Raw genomic sequence first — 19,082 nt, forward strand, 5'->3', positions numbered from 1 at the left:
ATCTGAGATTGTAAAGATGCGTTGGGTCGCTTTGAATAAGCTTCAACGTCAACCATAAGGACAAATGTGCAGGTTTATTCTTCTCCAATGGGCGGTTCGGTATATTTCAAGTTGTTTTTTGTTGTAAGCTTCCTTTCCATTATAAATCCAGTCCAGCACCTCTTTAGTCAGTTTTCTGAATGCACCTCGGGTTGTTTTTTTCCCCACCACAATAAGACAGCAGATTTTTAGTTTGTCCTCTTGAGAATAAACGTCTCTTAAAAATGTAGCACCTTTTCCAAATCACATCTTTTTTTCCCCTTTTTTTCTGCGCTATGGATCGCGACGGATATGACTAAAAGGGTCGACAAAGTAGTGTGTCCCAGTTGTATGTACACTGCATGCAGAAGTGCTTTGTAGAAGTGTAGCTTCAGTACGTACTTAAAGGAAAATAAGTATGTGATTCGAAACGCAACTTGTATATAAAAGTGGACGTAGCTTCCAGGTCTGCAAAAAATTAGGCCGGGCCTTAAACTGCAATACCACTGAGTGCCACAAGAGGTCGGCTCTAAAAAAGAAAAAAAAAGCCTCCATTGACTCCCATTCACCTTCTCTCATGAAATACCGAAGTATTGACAATGAAGTCATTTTGGTGTCGTTTGCTAAAGTCTCGCTTTCTTATTCGTTTTCTGGTGTTGCATCTAAAAACAATCCCCTCATTGATTTATGTATTAGGCCTCAAAAAGCGGTATTTTGGGAACTGTTTGGATCGACAGGCCAGGCGCAGTTCGGTTTCTGCTATAAGTTGGCGGGGCGTTGTGTCCTCAGATTTCCAATCAGAATCGCCGCTTGCTCTTCTAAATATGGTCACTTCCGTCTCCAAAAAAAAAAAAAAACAGCAAGATGGCTGGATGGTTTTTTTGCAATTGTGTGAACAGAATTTGAGTGAATGACATTTTTCAATGCCTAAAAAACAAAGTCTTGAATCTTATACCTTTTAACAATGAAAAATGGGAGCGAAAAAACAAAAATGATGTTTTTGTCAATCACCTTTTGGCAAGAAACCTGTCTAATTAGGGCCTAAAAATGGACCGGATTCATGTAGTTTGGCTATGAATTTCCGTGATAAAATGACATGTTGATGTTATATATGCATTTGAATTTGATCTCGATGTGGAAGAAGAAAAACATTTGAGAAATCAGTGATTCTCATGCCGGCCTGTGCTTTGGGAACTCAGTGCGTCTGTGAGTAGTTACAGTCACCGTTTTTGTCTTCTCTATTTAACAAACTGTCCCAGACAGTCCTGCAGAGGGCCACTCAACCAAGTGGTCTGACTTCTGGATGCTGCCTTCAAGTCATTCAGGAAAAAAATTTATATAGTGAGTCTGGAAAAAATAAAAAGTTTATATAACAGTGGAAAACTGGCTTGCACCTTTAAAATCAAAACCAAACTTACATACACAAATTAAGAAATCAGTCAAAGTTAATGTAGCCTATATATTATCTCCTTTTCGTACTGGTGCACAATTAAAGCAACACAAATAAGATAAGACTGGAAAAATTTCATCTGGCAATGCAGTCGAATATGTTTACAAGTTTTAGTACACAGTACACAACTATTACATTACTATTTGACTGAAACAGTATTTTACCTCGCGTTGGGAATATTTAAAAGGTTATGCACGACTGACAACATTTCCTCCGTTTACAAGCCGGCGAAATTGACTGAATGGTGTGTTCAATGTCCGTGATATAGCCCACTGTTCAAATCGAGAATTTTTTTTTTTTTTAATTCTAACGTGATGAACACTTTTAATCGGATTTGACCTTAAATATCATCATTCATAAAAAAATAAAAAAAAAATAAAAAAAAAAATAAAAAAATCCGTCTAATTCAACGAGCTGCGGTGGCTAAACGAACCGTTGAGCATTCAATCACGGAGTGGCAGCTTTTTTTTTTTTTTTTTTTTTTTCCGAGGCGGTCCTTGAAGGCATCATCCCTCTGATTCAGTCAAGTAGCACGCGGCCATTCACAGTTTAAGGTCCCTCCGGTGGCTCTGGATGAAAAACCGGTGCGCGCGCGCCTCGTAGACACGGTTTCTTTTTCTTTTTTTTATTATTCTCCCTCCTTTGGTTTCTTCTTCACACAAAAAAAAAAAAAAAAAAAAAAAAAAAAAAAAAAAAAAAATAGAAAGAAGCTCCGGGTCGAAGCGGCAGGATTCTACGCGGCGAGTCGGAGTCTCCCGGTCGGATGTGTGCGAGAAACGATGCCGATGAAGTTGGAAAGTAATGAGCGAGGATGCTGAAGCTGCCGGAAAGCCCGCTTTGTTCGGAGGAGCGCAGGGCTTTTGTGCCGCCGTCATCCCGCAGCTCGTCCCTTGCTGCTTTGTCTTCACTTGGCCCTCTGATACCGACCGGTAGGTACACGCGTCCGCTTTAAAAAACAACAACAAAAAAACCACCAAAAAAACCCACCGAGGTTCTTTCCGCTTCTTCTTCTTTATTTATTTATTTTTTTATTATTATTTTTTTTTTTTTTAGCTTTGTCATTGTATTGCACGTGCACACTTGCTAAGCTATTATTTACTGTAAATGAAAAGAATTAAAATAGTCACCCCCCCCCCCCCCCGCAGCCCCGCTCACCCCCTCTCTTCCCCCCCCCCCCCATAAAAAAAAAAAAAAAACGCAAAACCCGGGACCAGCGTCCCATCAGAGATAGTCAGTGTAGTCTTATGATATCTTCACAGTTGTCCTTCTACATTGCAGGTGGTGAGAAATCACCATATCATCTCACGTTTATTATTTTAAATCACATTATTTCTCTCTGAGGGAAAGAACTATGTCCACGCTATTGGTTGTTTTTTTTTTTTTTTAAAGGGATAATTCCCTGTTTTTTTTGTTTTTTAATTGTTGTACGTCCTGTATTCATTTGCTGCATCTCAACCCCCGTGGCTTTGCTGCACGGAGCAGCCCCCCCTTTTTTTTATTTTCTTCCTCTATCTCTGCCTTTTGCCCATCAGTGTGTCAGTGTCAGCAGCCCCCTAAATAATAGATTGGACCCCTCGCTCCTCGGGGCTCTCACCTCGTGCTTTTAATGGACTGCCAAAGGGGGGGGGGGGGGCGCCTTTGCGTCCTCGTCCTGAGTTATTGTGTCTTCAGACGTGTTAGAGAACTTGACTCGTTCCCAACACGTTAAACGTGCACCCCCCCCCCCCCCCCCCCCGTCACCGTAATTGTGCTATCAGAGGAGGTGGTGCCCCAGAAACAGGAAATTGGACAAGTATTGGTGCACCCGTCTACTTCCTCCTATGAGAGGATCATGCCAGCCCCCCCCCCCCCCCGTTGAAATATTCTTCAGTTCCTTTGTTCCCTTTGCTCTATACCTTGGCTACCGGCTGCCAGCCTGTTTTTTCTTTTTTATTATTATTATTTTTTTATTATTATTATTATGATCCTGCCAAGCATTAAAATCCCATCGGTGATTATAATTTTTTTTTTTTTAAACATGCTCTGATGCTGTGTCAAGCTGGCAATGGTATAAAAAAAAAAACAAAAAAAAAAAACAATAAAAAAAAACACTCATGTCTTGCTAGATCTTTTTAATTATGAAATTTTAAAAAGGGGTTCTCATCAGTATAATGTTCTGTGCTTTTTTCTTTTATATGAATGGCCTTCAGTGTTGTTTTCACATTATAATCTCTAGAGTCTGTTACATGTGCAAAAGAGGTTTTTTTTTTGGTCCTCTGAGCGGGTCAGTCGGTTCACCTAAAGACAACGAAGCAGAGGTGTGTGTGTGTGTGTGTGTGTGTGTGTGTGTGCTTGTGTCTGTGTGTGTGTGTGTGTGTGTTCGTGTGTGCGCACACACATCTCTTCCCCTCCCTCAGCTACTACGGTGTGACCCTCATCTTCAAGGACGTCTGCAGCGATACGCGTTGTAAACAGGGAAGATCGGCTTTTTTTTTTTTTTTTTTCATTTATATCCCGAGATAAATTAAGAATTTAACTGCGCTTTGATTTTTATTAAAAAAATATTATTATTTTTTTGTGCCGTTACAAAATACCTTGTGAATCTGCTCATGTTTTTTTTTTTTTGTACGAGTTTCTTCCGCGTTATGAGGCCGATGGGGGCCGATCCACCCGTGACCTTGACTGTAGGTGTTTGTTTAAATCGAAGTGATGTAAAGTCGCCAACCTGCACCTTTTTTTTTTTTTTTTTTTTGGATCGCCAGTCTTGTCACATTAATCTGATCAGACGGTCAACCAGTTCGGAAAGTCTCGTCTCCTTCCGACCTCCTCTTCGCCTTCATTTTCCTACACGGTCATCATCATCATCATATTTCTCTCAGGAGAGCCGCGCTCGCTCTTCATTACCGAGACCTGGATCGCGTTTCCGCCTCAGAAGCTCGGCGCTATCGATCAGATATCCGGCTGCAGCGTCGCAGTGGAAATGAAACGGATCCGTTCAAATCAAACACAAATGCCTGGAAGTAATTCATCCTAATATAATTAAACGATTTTTTTTTTTTTAATCAATACCAAAAACCTAGAATATATCACGTTATATAGAAATCCCCCCCCAAAAAAACGGTTTGTGTAACGCACTCATGTTTTATTGTTATCATCAGGTGAGACGTGTGGCTGCTTATTAATTTTTTTTTTAAATTTACTACCAAATATCCGGTTGCGTATGATTAGCTAGCAGCAATATTCTGCTTTTCCCAGCTTTTAAATTCAAGCTACATTAAAAAAAAAAAAAAAAAAGTCAGTGAACGGATCATCAGAAAATGAATCGGTAAGCGTTTAAAGTCAAGTAAAAGCTGCCGAATGTTTGATGTTTCCATTTTTTTTTTTTTTTTTAAACTATAAATATTCGTTTTCTGTTTTTTTTCTCGTCGTACGTTGCTGGAAACCGACGATCTTTCGGTTTCTGTTGGACACAATGAGACGTTTGATGACCTCATCTCGGGTCCACGGAAGTTGTGGTGGGGTGAAGTTCAAAGGCTAAATATTCTGTAGAAATAATAATATAGCATTAATTTAACACTTGTGATGAGACCACATTTCCCCTAAAACCCTGCTTACTTAATGCTTAAATCAGTCGACTTATTTTAGGAAATTTTTGTTTGGAAAAATGCTGACTTTGCGGTGCAAAATACCTTCAGCAGAACTCCTACGGACGACCGTTTGTTTCTGTTTTTTTTGGTGGAAGTAAATGGCGGGAATTTTTCAAGCGAATCTTGCAGCGATTGCTCTAAAATTTGTGGCTTAAACAAAATCTGGGATTTTAATTCCAGTAACAGAATTTTGTTAATATTTCCACTTTTGTGTTTAAAAAAAAAAAAGCGTTGAAAAGAATGAATGACTTCTTTTGAATGTTTCCTCAAAGGATGGAGAGGCTTGTTGAGCTATCAGTCCCGACAAAAAAAAAAACTATCTCAGGAAAAAAAACAACACACACACACACACACACACACACACACACACACACACACACACATCTCGTGAAGCAAAGTAAAACAGTCAAGTCCATTTTTTTTGGTTTGTTGTCCCGTAGCTAAAACGAGTCGCGCTCGCTCAGCATCGTTTCACATGGATACACTCTCTAATGGATGCTGGAGCAAGTGTGTGTGTGTGTGTGTGTGTGTGTGTGTGTGTGTGTGTGTGTGTGTGTGTGTGTGTGTGTGTAGCTGGAGGTTGGTGGAAGCTCACAGTGCTACTGCACCCCCCCCACCCCTCCACCCCTCCACCCACCCCTCCACCCCCAACCGGAAGAGTTCACATGAGTTTACTGCAGACTTTTTTTTTTTTTTTTTTGAGGTTCTCCTCCCGTCCTTTTACGTCTCCCCCGAAGCAATTTCTGCAGCGGCTGCGAGAGAGGATCTAATCTGCGCACCGAGTAATCTACCTCACGGCTCCGTTAAGCCGCGAATCAGCGCCCGGCTCCGGCGGCGGCGGCGGTCGTCTCCCGGTTTGACTTGGAAGTCGTGAAGCATCGAACTCCAGTTGGGGAAAATAGACCCGCTTCCTTTTGAGGCTTATTTTGTAATTAATGACAGGATTATTTTCCGATGGACCGCCGGGAAAAAAAGTAAACTGTTGAGAGTTAATTGAGCTTAATGACACGCAGGAAACTTTCATGGAAGGAGTTGAATGGGAGTCAATGGAAACCGTCACTTTTTCTTTTTTTTTAGAGCCGACCTCTAGCGGCACTCGGTGGTATTGCAGTTTAAAGGGCACTTCCGCCATCAGCCTCATTTTTCGACGACGGTTTCAATTCATTTCCAACTGCTCGAATAGGAAGTCGATGAAAACTGTTCAGTAGTTAGAAGCTCGTGCGAGTCGTGTAAGGAATCATAGTTGGAGGTTTTACACAATGTCGTTATTATAGTGTTAAAACTGCCGGAAATTGAATTTCCGTTTCTTCTTCTACTCTTGAAAACAGACTCGATCACATTTATTTTAGTTTTTGTTTTTCTTCGCCAACTCTCATTTTATGTTTATTTCTGATGTTCTCTCATCTCTACACCAGCGAGCCGTGTGGTCTGTCGGCGTTGGACCGCAACCAGCAGCACCAGCAGCAGCAGCAGCAGGTCCGGACCATGAGTCTGTACGGGTCCGGTGCCTGTGGTGGTCCCAGTGGCGGGGCGAGAGGAGGAGGAGGAGGAGGAAGAGCAGGAGGAGGAGGAGGAGGAGCAGGAGGAGGAGGGGACCATCACCAGCGACGGCGCTCCAGCGATCGCTCACGTGACTCCTCCCACGACAGAGGCGAGAGCCAGCTGACGCCCTGCATCAGGAACGTCACTTCCCCGACCCGGCAGCATGGTGAGGAAACGAAACGGTGGATATATATATATATATATATATATATATATATATATATTATTATATTTACATATATAAAAAACCTCAAAGTTCACCTCAAGTGTGTCCTCCTCTCACTCCTCCCCGCAGACCGCGAACGCGGCGACGGAGGCTCCTCCTCCCGCTCCTCCAGCCCTCGCCCCCCCAGGGCGTTGCTCCCTTACGCCCACGTAGAGGGAGTCCTGATCGGGGGGGGTCACGTACCTCGGCCCCTCGGCCCCCCCGGAGCCGACCGCCACGCCAAAGCCGCGGGCCAGGGAGCCTGCGACATGATCTACGTGTACGACCTCGGCAAGGAGCACCGCGGCGGGCCGAGGCTCGGCGAGCGCGTCACGCTGATCGTGGACAACACGAGATTCGTGGTGGATCCCGCCATCTTCACGGCTCAACCCAACACCATGCTGGGCAGGTAAAGACACCGGTTTAAAAAAAAAACAAACAAAACAAAAACAACTTCAAAAATCAGACCACATCTTGATGTATCTTGATTTTTATTTTCCTCTTTTGAGGTTGCTTTACTTTCATACTAAAAAAAAAAAAAAAAAAAGCACAAAATACAAACATAGATGCAATAAAATATATATATAATGTTGTAAAATGTATTTTAAAAAAAGTCAAAAGACGGCTCCATGTTTTTTTGTAAAAAGCCAGTGTGAACTACACTAAAAACTATGAGTCAAAAACTGTATCTTTATTTTCCAAATGCAGCAAAACTACAGGTGGAAAAAAAAAACAACAACTCCACAGACAGTTATGGATTAGTGTTATTAAAACCAATCAAATGTAACATATTTAGTCGATCATATATCTTTTTGAGGTGATTTGATTGTTATAGAAATCTGCTGATGACCAAGAAGTTCAACAATAACTTGCGTATAAAGAGATGTTGACTGTTTTCAGCATTAAAAACGGAAAACAAAACCCCCGTCTGGGATCCGCCGTAATCGTATCATGCCCGATAATATCGGTGAAAACCTGATGATTTAAAAATTGAAATTCATGTTGTGATAATTATTAAATACTCGTGAGTGTGCGGAAATGTCGCTCGGCAACTTTGTGTCCGTGTAGAAGTGGTTTGTTATTAAAAAAAAAAAATCAATAAAAAAAAAAAATCACGGTAACCATAAGTTACATTACGCAACAAGTAGGTCCGACCCAGCGCTCTGATTGGCCGACTGTACGTTAGGAACAAATCACCACGACAACACACCCTGCTCATCACGAGACATATCACAGGCCGAAGAGACGTAAACAAAACATTTCTCCGAATGTCCGATACGAGTTTTCTAACCGTGCTATTTCTGTGTATAATATTATTATTATTATTATTGTTATTATTCCCCCGCTGGCTTTAGTAAAGCTGCGTGGTTCTTATTTATTTATTTTCTTGTCGACCTTTCACTGCATTAACTGCCATCTGCCATCCCAGAAGCTAAAAGCTTTAACTGGACTGAAAGAACAGCGACCTGCTCCTTTTTCTTTTTTCAGCTCAAAGCTTTTTTCCATTAGACTTCCTGTTTAAATCTCCAACAGGGAAACCACCAGTAAAGTTCTTATCAAGAGTCCCAAGACACTTCCTGCTTTTTTAAAAAAAAAAAAAATGCACTTTAGCAACTTTTATAACAGATCAAAACATGCCGTTAAGGATTTTATTTTTATTTTATTTTTTGCCAAGATTACACAAATTCTCAAGCTAAAGTTTTTTTTTTTTCTGTTTTCTGTTTCAAGTTGTTTTTGATGTCTTTTTTTTTTTTTTTTACTTTTTTTTTTTTAGGATGTTCGGTTCTGGACGGGAGAACAACTTACTCGACCCAATGAAAAGGGGAGAGTTCGAGGTGGCGGACGGCATCAGCTCCACCGTGTTCAGAGCCATCCTGGTGAGACACATCTTATTTATCTTTTACATGTATATCCAATATTCTCGCTTTCTTTGCTCCTTTTTTTTTTTTTTTCTCTCCAGCCCTTGGTTATATACTGCCTCCTTCCTCTCATCTTTTTTTTTTTTTTATCCTCCATCTTCTCTCCCTTCTCCTCTTCCTCCTCCTTCCCCTTCTGGCCGCCATGTTTTATTCACTTCCTAATTCCTCTTCCATCCCATCTCCCCTCCGCCATCCTTTCGTGTTCGTGCGGATATATCTCTCGGTACACCTTTTCTCCGCTCTGCCCTCGAAGCCTTTAACGTCCCGCTGAGTCCGTCGTTGCTGCTCGCCTACGAGTTTTTAAGATCTCTCTTCGCAGAATTTATATTTTATTTTGGAAGTTTGACGTTTTTGCAATGTCTAGTTGGGAATAAGTTGCATCTAATTTTTCTTAAAAAAAAAAAAAATGAATAATGCAGTTTACTCGCCGAGGGGACCACGATCACCAAACGAGCTGACGATGTAGCTCGTAAAGCTGCAGCGTCAGCTCTTTTCTCATTTTAAGAAACACTGCTGAGTGAGGCGTAAAGGTGGCGATCATGTATCTGGCGAGAATACGTCTGTAACCGTGGTTACAAATAAGCCCCGCCCACCTACAGCTTAAAACCTGTCCAACTAGACACGCCTCCTCCCCCAAAACATACCGCTTTTTGAGGGCGTAATATATCTCATTAATCACGGGATTATTTTCAGACAGCCTGCAAGAAAAACTAATAAGAATGACTCAGTTTAGTGGCACAATAATGAGCCGTGGGGGGTAAAATTAATTTGGCTTTGTATTTCGTGAGAGAAGTTGAATGGGAGTCTATGGAGCCGGAGGCTTTCTGGAGCCGACCTCTAGTGGCCCTTGGTGGTATTGCAGCTCAAACGAACTCCCGCATCGGCTTCCCTTTTCAGACCCGGAAGCTACGTCCACGTTAAAATGCCCCAACTTTACAGCAGAAATAAAACATGTTTACAAAAACATAACAATACAAAAGAAAAACCCGTCTCTATAGCTAATTTCCCGGTTCGTGACGACTCCACCGGATTTTTAATTAACTTACCCATTTAAATGGCACTGAAGCTTAAGTTACCTATAATTAAGGATGGGGCTTCGTTGAGCCGATAGTGGAAACCTGACTCCACTACAGGCCTGTCAATCAAACAGATACACCCCCCGCACACCCCCCAACGCCCTAAAAAAAAGTTCCTTTTTAAGGCCTAACATCTAATTAATGGACAGGATTATTTCTATTTCAGACCGCCAGAAAAATAAGGACAAGAAGTGACTTTATTGAATGTATTGACTTTGTATTTCATAAAAAAAACGTTAAAAAAAAGTTGAATGGAAGTCTATGGAGCCAGAGCCAACCCCCTAGTGGCCCTCGGTGGTATTGCAGTTTAAGGGACTTCATTTATGTTTTAATCAGACTGTCAGCTCCAAAAAAAAAAAAAAAATTTGCTGACTGCTTCTTTCACTCGTTAGGTCTTCTAGCTTATATATATATATATATATATATGTATAAATAAAAACATCAACATGGACATGTTACCAAAAACAGATTCAAACTGGATCTTCTTCCTCCGGAGACGGTCTTTAACATCTGTGATCAAACCAACCAACCGTGGAAACGCCACCTGCTGGTGAAAGACGATGAGAGAGGAGAATCAAAACCTTTTGATGAGACGGCTGCAGTTTCAAAAGTCCCCCCCCCAAAAAAAAAAAAAAAAAAAAAAAAACTCGACTGAAAAATTGAATTTAAAAACTAAAGTCTTTGATGTAGCAGAGACTCGTGATTGTTTATTGATGCCGACTTTAAAAAAAAAAAACCTGCAGCAGCTTCACGTCTCTTGCATAACGAGACGGAAACATGGCAGCGGAGGCATCGCGAGCGAGGACGGGAAGTAGTCCCGCTGAATGTCCCCCACCCTCCTCCCACCCTCCCACCCTGTGACGGGCATCGGCAACGAAAGGATGCGGCTAATAAGTGCTTAGTTGTGGTGATTTTTTTTTTTTTTTTTTTTTTCTGGTGGGGGGGGGGGGGGGGGGATTAATTTCGGCATGAAAACAAAACCCTCCAAAAAGAGAGCGAGGGGAAGAGATGAGCGGCCGAGAGTCCACGGGGGAGAAAGTGGAGCGAGGGGAGGCGGGCGTGACGTCGGCGGCTGCTTTATGCTTTCATCACCCTGCCGCTCTCTTTACCCCTCCCTCCTCCCTCCCTCCTCCCTCCTCCTCCCTCCCTCCTCCATCTCTCTCTCTCTCTATCTCTGAGCACCATTAATAATGGCGCCTTGTTTTCCTTCCCGCGCCTGAACGTACATTTGTGTGTGTGTGTGTGTGTGTGTGTGTGTGTGTGTGTGTGCTGCTGCTGCTGCTGGGACAAAAAAAAAAAAAAAAAAAAAATGGCAGGATTACTACAAGTCGGGGATAATCCGCTGCCCCGACGGCGTTTCCATCCCTGAGCTGAGGGAGGCATGCGACTACCTCTGCATCTCCTTCAACTACAGCACCATCAAGTGCAGAGACCTCAGTGAGTACCGCCAACTCCTCCACGCCGCTCCGCTCCGCTACAGCTGCTGCTGCTGCTGCTCGCTGCTGCTGCTGGCTTTTTTTGTTTTGTTTAGTTGTTTTTTTTTAACCGTGCCAGTCGTGTTAGAGCCGCAGACCGATGTAGCTCGGGTGAGTGAGGAGCACACATTTGTTGTTGTTGTTGTTGTTGCGTTAGAGGAAACCGACTTGTTTTTTTTTTTGTTTGTTTTGTTTTGTTTTGAATTTCTACTCCCCCAAAAAATAATGCGGACCCCGCTAACTTTAAAAAAAAAAACAACAAAAAAAACCAACATAAGCAGCGAGGATTGGACATTTAAAAAAAAAAAACCCCGAGCGGTCGCTCCTGCTGTCGGCCGCGTCGTCGTTTTGTTGTGAAAGCTCGTTGTTTACCGCTCGGCGTATGATGCCGTTTCCCTCATTTAAAAAAAACAAAAAGCCTGATGTCGTTCTGTATTTTGCATTATTTATTTAATATCCTGTAAATATCCTGCAGCTTCGTCGGTCATGTGTGCGTCTCGGGATGTTTTTTTGGGGTTTTTTTTTCCCTGTTGTTGCAGTCGTGCAAGTCGCCGCCTCGTGTTTTTCATGTGTGTGTGTGTGTGTGTGTGTGTGTGTGTGTGTGTGTGTGTGTGTGTGTGTGTGTGTGTGTGTGGGAGGAGCAGCTTCAGCCTCACAGCCGGCTGCTGCTCTGTGCCGAGCTCTAAGTAGGTCATGATTAGCTGAGAGATTTAATGCCCGTTATGCAGGCAGATAACCGACCTCAAAGAGAAGCAGCTCTTAAGTCCTCCAACTACAGGCGTGTAGGTTTGTTGTTGTTGTTGTTGTTGTTTTTAATCATTTTTTGGGGGGGTTTATCTGTTAGTTTCTGCTTCGAGGCGCGAGGAGGAAGCTAACGCGTACCCACGTCTGTTTTTTTTGGTTTTTTGTTTTTTTTTTTAGATAAACGAACGTCGACGTGTGAAATCTTCTTTCTTTTTCTTTTTTTGTGATGTTCTTGGGAGAGTTTGAGCTTCTGCGATGTTTAAAATAGTTTCCAGGATTTCGGCCGACGGTCCCGACCGGGGGAAACGAAACGGCGGAGGCGGAGAGGTCGCAGCTTTTTTGTTGTATTTTTAGACGTTGGCGGTGAACCGGCCGTTTTAAATCGTGTTTTAAAGGAGAGCGGAGCGGCTTTTTTCCGTTCACGACCCCCGAATTCGTTGACGGCAGCGAGCTGTCACTCAGCGAGCTGTCACTCAACGAGCTGTCACTCAAAGCACGTTGAGTACATTTCTTCCCTCGTTCATTTTTTTTTCGTTTCTAAAAGTTGTTTACTTCCGCGTTTGCTTGTTAGCAGTCGTCTTCATCCTTTCTTTTCTTTTCTTTTCTTTTTTTGGGGGGGGGTCTTTGGTTGCGTGTTTTAGGCACGTCGATGTCCCCGTTAAAAGCATTTTAATCACATCCACCTCCATACAATACAGTTAACAAACTCCCCCCTCCCCCCCTCCCCCTCCCAAACAACTATATTTAAAGTTTTAGCTGCTGTTTATTGTAGTATTTAAAAAGATCAAATGATGTTTAGAAATTGTTTTTCTGCCTTCATGAGTTGAATTTACTTACTTTTTAATTACTTTTTAATCGTGTTTTATTTATTGGAGTTTGAGCTTCTGATACGTCGGCCCTCCAAAAAACATCCAATCCAAAAAAAAACAAATCATCAGAAAACATTTAAAAAAAATTGAACATAGAAGAAAAAGAAACCCCGTTGATTTATAATTATTACATTCATTTAAGTTTGACAGAGTTGATTGTTGCAGTAATAGAAGCTGCTCTTTTCCTGAATGCTGATTTATTAAGAAAAAATAAACTAAACGAGCTCAATATCTGTTCAGGAATCATTTAACGTCTTTTCTCACCTTCCTTCCCTCCTTCCTTCCTTCCTTCCTTCCCTCCTTTTTTTTCCTCCTTCCCTCCTTCTTTCCTTCCTTCCTTTTCTTCCTTCATTCCCTCCTTTTTTCCCTCCTTCCCTCCTTCCCTCCTTTTTTCCCTCCTTCTTTCCTTCCTTCCTTCCTTCTTTCCTTCCTTTCTTCTTTCCCTCCCTTCCTTCCTTCGTCCTTTCCTTCCTCCTTTCTTCTTTCCCTCCCTTCCTTCCTTCCTCCTTTCCTTCCTTCCTTCTTTCCCTCCTTCTTTCATTCCTTCCTTCCTTCCTTCCTCCTTTCCCTCCTTCTTTCCTTCCTTCCTTCCTTCCTTCCTTCCTTCCTTCCTTCCTTCCTTCCTTCCTTCCTTTCCCTCCTTCCTTCCTTCCTCCTTTCCCTCCTTCTTTCATTTCTTCCTTCCTTCCTTTTCCTCCTTCCTTCCTCCTTTCCCTCCTTCTTTTCTTCTTTCATTCCTTCCTTCTTTCCTTCCTTCCTTCCTTCCTTTCCCTCCTTCCTTCCTTCCTCCTTTCCCTCCTTCTTTTCTTCTTTCATTCCTTCCTCCCTTCCTCCCTTCCTCCCTCCCTCCCTCCTCAGGCGCCCTGATGCACGAGCTGTCCAACGACGGGGCCCGGCATCAGTTCGAGTGTTACCTGGAGGAGATGGTGCTGCCGCTGATGGTGGCGAGCGCTCAGAGCGGCGAGAGGGAGTGTCACGTGGTGGTGCTGACCGACGACGACGTGGTGGACTGGGACGAGGAGTACCCGCCGCAGATGGGGGAGGAGTACTCCCAGAGTAAGGTTTAACCCCCCACCCCCCCACACCCAAGCCCCTCCCCCTCCCCCGCGCTGCTCCGCTGACCTGTTTTTTTTTTTTTCCCCCCGGTAACGGTTACGGTGGCTTTCATAACCGGGTGAGAATAATTTGATGGAGGTCACGCTCCGCTTACAGGAAAAGCAGGTTAAGATGGATTCATTCTGCGTGAAGCAGGTTCCCTTTTTAAGCGTGAACACTTCCTGCGGGCTGCCGATTACCTCACGCTTTTTCTCCAGACATTTTCAGATACTGGTTTAACTTGAACTCGGAGCCGCGAGGTCACAGTCATCCAAATGTGGTTGTTGTTTTTTTTTAAAGAAATTGTAGGAGAGAAGATTTAACAAAAGTTTGGAGTTGCAAATACGTTTATTTACACATTACGACGTTCTGAATAATAAGAAGAATGAAGTGTGCAGCAACGGGAGCGACGTTTGAAAGAGCTAAATCTGGAATTATCCTACGTTTGTCTCGTCAACAAAGCTCAAACTAAAAAGTGTTTTTCCAAACCCGTGCTGTTTGGTGTTGTTGTTGTTTTTTTTCTTTATTCCTCTGAGAGCGAGTCAATGAGCTGCACACTCCTAGATGACACATTTATTACCGCGAGTTAATTAATACACCGTTCTTCTGCTGGAAAAGCAAACGAATCCGCCGTTAAATAAAATAGCCCCCCGATAAATGCACGCTGCGAGCGGATGAAAACGGAAACGAAGACGTCGCAGACGGGACAGGAAAAGTCGTTTCTGTACAAATAAAGGGGACAGACGAGCATTGTTGGTTTCGGGTTGTTAAATATGCGGCGATGTAAACGTGCCGAATGTTCTTTTTTTTTTTATTTTATTTTTTCCCCTCTCTGCAGTCATCTACAGCACCAAACTGTACCGCTTCTTCAAGTACATCGAGAACAGAGACGTCGCCAAGTCGGTGCTGAAGGACCGAGGACTGAAAAAGATCCGGCTGGGAATTGAAGGTACTTTGTGTCGGAAGTTTTTCTTTTTTTATATATATATATATTTTTGTCCCCCCCAAAAAAATAAAAAAAATCAGAATTGACGGATGAGTCAGGAGCTGTTAATTGTTTTGTAAGCTGAGCAACGAAGCTCCGTCCACAGGGAACTACTCGGCTAACGGCATCTCCGAAGCCCACGAATGAATGTTTCTGTCCTTTTGTTTAACCCGTGTAAACAAACAACTTTTCCCTTTTACAAACACGCACGACATCCGTCGACTGCGTGAAAAAGTGGACGTAGTTTCCGGGTCTGAAAAATGAGGCCGATGCGGAAAGTGGCTGAAGCTGCAGTACCACCGGGTGCCACTAGAGGTCGACTCCAATCACCTTCAGTTGACTTCATTAATTTGATATTAGCCCCCCCCCCTCCTCCCCCGAATACGGTCACTTCCTGCTCCGAACCGCTCCGAACCAGCAAAGATGGCGACGGCCCAAAGCGCCACGTCTCGGCCCGGGACGTTTAACCGTTTACTGGTTGCTTAGCAACCGATGCTGTAGCTTTGTATTTACCGAGCAGGCGCTAATTAGGGTTTTTTTTTCTTCTTCGACCAGGATACCCGACCTACAAAGAGAAGGTGAAGCGCCGTCCCGGGGGTCGCCCGGAGGTCATCTACAACTACGTCCAGCGTCCCTTCATCCGCATGTCGTGGGAGAAGGAGGAGGGGAAGAGTCGCCACGTGGACTTCCAGTGCGTCAAGTCCAAGTCCACCACCAACCTGGCGGCGGCGGCCGCGGACATTCCCCAGGACCAGCTGGTGGTCATGCAGCCTACGGGCCCGCAGGTGGACGAGCTGGACACTCTGCCGCCGGCGGGCGCCAACGACCCCCACCAGCCGACGCCGGGGCCGACGCCGGGGCCGGAGGGCATCGCGGGCCCCCAGCTGGCGCCGCCCTACGAGGACCAGCCGGCTCAGGACAGCTCGAGTCAGGCCGCGCACGGCCTGTCGCTTAGCAACCAGCAGCAGCAGCAGCAGCAGCAGCAGCAGCACGGCAGCAGCCACACTCAGGCCACTTACCACTACGAGCCGGACCCCGACTCACCGTCACCCTCCGCATGAGTCGGCTGGGTGCGCACCTCTACTCCCCCACCCAAACCCACCACCACCACCGCCACCACCACCACCACCCCCCCCCCGCTGGGTTCACACCGCCAGAAACAAGTGCGAAGAAACTTTGCAGTCACCTGATTGGCCCTCGACAGCCAATAAGCACACAAACTTCCAAAGCTTGAAATTAAAGTACTTTCTGGCCACTTGTTGCTTTCAGTGTGAACACAGACCTCCTTCCTCCCTCCTCCCTCCTCCCTCCCCTCCCCACACACACACACACACACACACACACCACCACCACCACTACCCTCCTCCTCCTCCTCCTCCTGAGTGGCAAAACACCACTTTGCCTTTGCGTTGCACCTCCGCTGCAGCCGCTCTCTCAGTCGACACGGCGTCCGAATGAACGAGAACTTTAAACAACAACAAAAGAAAAGCACATCAGCAGGCTTCTCCACCTTGACTCCGCCCACCCCTCCAGCGTCATTCTTTCATTTCTGACCAAAGGAGAAGTCGAGTCGCTTTTCTGTGCACATGTGAAAAAACAAAGAGTGCTATTTTACATGTTAATTATATTGAAGCATGCAAGAGTGTGTGTGTGTGTGTTGAATGTGTGTGTGTTGAGTGAGTGTGTGTGTGTGTGTGTGTGTGTGTGTGTGTTGAGTGAGTGTGTGTGTGTTACTGTACCTCACTGGGAAAAGGTGAATTTCAGTGCCTCTTCATAGTTTATGTCGGAGCAAGCAATTTAGAAAATTCACTTTTTCCCGTCTGTCAAGGCCTTGAAGAAAGTTTTTGTTTTTGTTTTACACACACTAGATCTTTTTTTTTTTTTTTAAGTTGTCTCACTCCTGTTGTTTTGATTCCATGTATTTTTTTTTATTTTTTTTTTCCTGCTTCACTCTTTTGAGTCCTGACTGAGCTGCTCTGAAAACTGCACAGATTCCTTGTCACTACTGTGAGCACACAGGATGTCAGAAAACATGTTGAACACGATGTTTTTGTAATAAATGGTCTTCACAAAACCTTCACGGGTCAGAATCGCTTCCTTATTTACATGCTTTTCAAAGGTAATGCCAGTTTTGGACGACATGGTCTGACTTATATAACTTTTAAACATGTTAAGGAAGAGGGATCAAAGGTGCAGTGGTTGGTATTGTTGCTTTCCAGTCAGAAGGTTGTAGGTTCGAGACCCGCCCTGGAAAGGATGATGTTAACATCTTTGATGAAAAGCCACGTCAAGGGCAAGAATCAAACCTGGAACTATCTGAGTGGGAATCAACAACATTAACCACCGTGTTGTTTCCATGAAAAAGTTTATAAGTCAATGTTCAAAAAACAATGAAAATTTCTTCATCAATGTTCACATTTTTTCAAAACAAATAAAAACCTAAAAGTGAACTATCTGTCAGACAAATATCATCGATTATCAGACCTCCGTTTGCTACCGGTCTAATAATGGGAATCCATCACATTTTGTGTTATCCATGCGTGTTGTGGAAAGAAATAAAGTAGAATTTTTTTTAACTTTTGATTTTAAGTTTATAGACTCTTTGACAACATCCTATAAATTGGTGCTCTTAATCACATTGTCTTTGGCCTGCCGGAGTCCATAGAGCCATTCGATCACTCTCGCATTTCTCTCAATGACAGAAACGCGTTTAAAAATCATATAAGTTATATAAGTCAGACAAACGTGCAATAAAGGCAGCATCGACTTTACTGTTGCTGGCGTCGTCATCTCACAGTCAGGAAGTACTCGGTTCAATCAGGGGCTTGGAGCTCTGTCTGTGGAGGATCGCATGTTCTCGCCTGGAGTGTGACTTTGTCACATTTACGACTACATGCATAAGTTAGTTGTCCATATTTTGGACGACATATTTTACTTTTACAGGAAAATGAAAATCCCACATACAAAGCCCCAGGCGGGGATCGAACCACAGACCTTTAAGACTGTGAGACGACAACACTGACAACTGCTCTGTTGTGTTGCCTGACAAAATTTGAACGGAAGTCATATTTGTAGTACGTCGTCACAAATAGTACAAAAAAGTCAGTTTTTTAATGTCCAAAATATGATAAAAAAAAAAAGTCATACTATAGCACATCGTCCAAAATATCAAAAGTCAAATTTCCTGCTGATTTTCGTGCATATACATTTGGAAAAGAATTTGCAGGACGACTGTTTTTGACACAATTTCTGCAAAATAATAAAATGACTATGAAGCAGATAAGTTGTATTTACTCTGAATCTTTTACCTTTAAAATGTTAATTTTCTGTTACATATTTTACACTTCAAAGACATACTTTTTACAGAACATAAATATTTTTCTACATTAATTTCCGGCCCTTTATAGGAAATAATTTGGGGTCCCTTTAGATTTAGAAGCTGTTTTGCGAGTCCTTCTCATCTGATAAGATGCACAACTTTTATGTTTTCAAGTTTTAAACCAGGACTTTAAAAAAAAAAAATTAAAAAAAAAAGTTTGGCAAAGGATGAAAGAAATGTCGCATAACTGGAAAGGACCTGACTCAGAAATGGAAATTAGGAGATTAAATATACATTCGCATTTTTTTTTTTTACTGTACTATGAATATTTAATGCATCGCTTCAAAGTGGATGTTCACGCTTAAAGAAACAAAATTAAACCCTGAATAATCTCTGAGGTTGTTTTTTAAGACTATATGAAAAGAAAAACATTTAATAATGTTGTTTTTCCAGCAATTATGAGCTCTTTTTCGAGCTTTATTTGTCCTGAAGTGTGTGTGTGTGTGTGTTTGCTTGTGTGTGTGTATGTGTGTGTGTGTGTGTTTGCTTGTGTGTGTGTATGTGTGTGTGTGTGTGTGTGTGTGTGTGTGTGTTATGTCCACTGACCTCCATTCAGCTGCCTGTGTAGTGAATAAGCCTGCGGACGTGCAACCTTTCCTTCCTGCAGTTGCATGGCAACATCGTGTAAAAATACCGGCGGGCTGCACTGATTGGCTGAGAGAACCGATCAGGTGTGAAGCAGAGTTATGAATGAACACG

General features: G+C 43.2%; 1 protein-coding gene across 1 annotated transcript; it reads left to right on the plus strand.

Moving 5' to 3' along the window:
• The first annotated feature begins 1,996 nt into the window (after positions 1-1,996).
• On the plus strand, positions 1,997-17,080 carry btbd10a (BTB (POZ) domain containing 10a). Its single transcript, XM_069163633.1, has 8 exons — positions 1,997-2,397; positions 6,510-6,802; positions 6,932-7,250; positions 8,616-8,718; positions 11,153-11,273; positions 13,783-13,980; positions 14,858-14,968; positions 15,560-17,080. Exons 1-8 carry the CDS (start codon positions 2,270-2,272, stop codon positions 16,063-16,065), a joined length of 1,779 nt encoding a protein of 592 aa, XP_069019734.1. The 5' UTR covers positions 1,997-2,269; the 3' UTR covers positions 16,066-17,080.
• The last annotated feature ends 2,002 nt before the right edge of the window (positions 17,081-19,082 follow it).

This window comes from Embiotoca jacksoni, unplaced genomic scaffold, assembly GCF_022577435.1.
Source record: "Embiotoca jacksoni isolate LCO1_2020_lvr unplaced genomic scaffold, fEmbJac1.0.p SCAF_3, whole genome shotgun sequence".
NCBI lineage: Eukaryota > Metazoa > Chordata > Actinopteri > Embiotocidae > Embiotoca > Embiotoca jacksoni.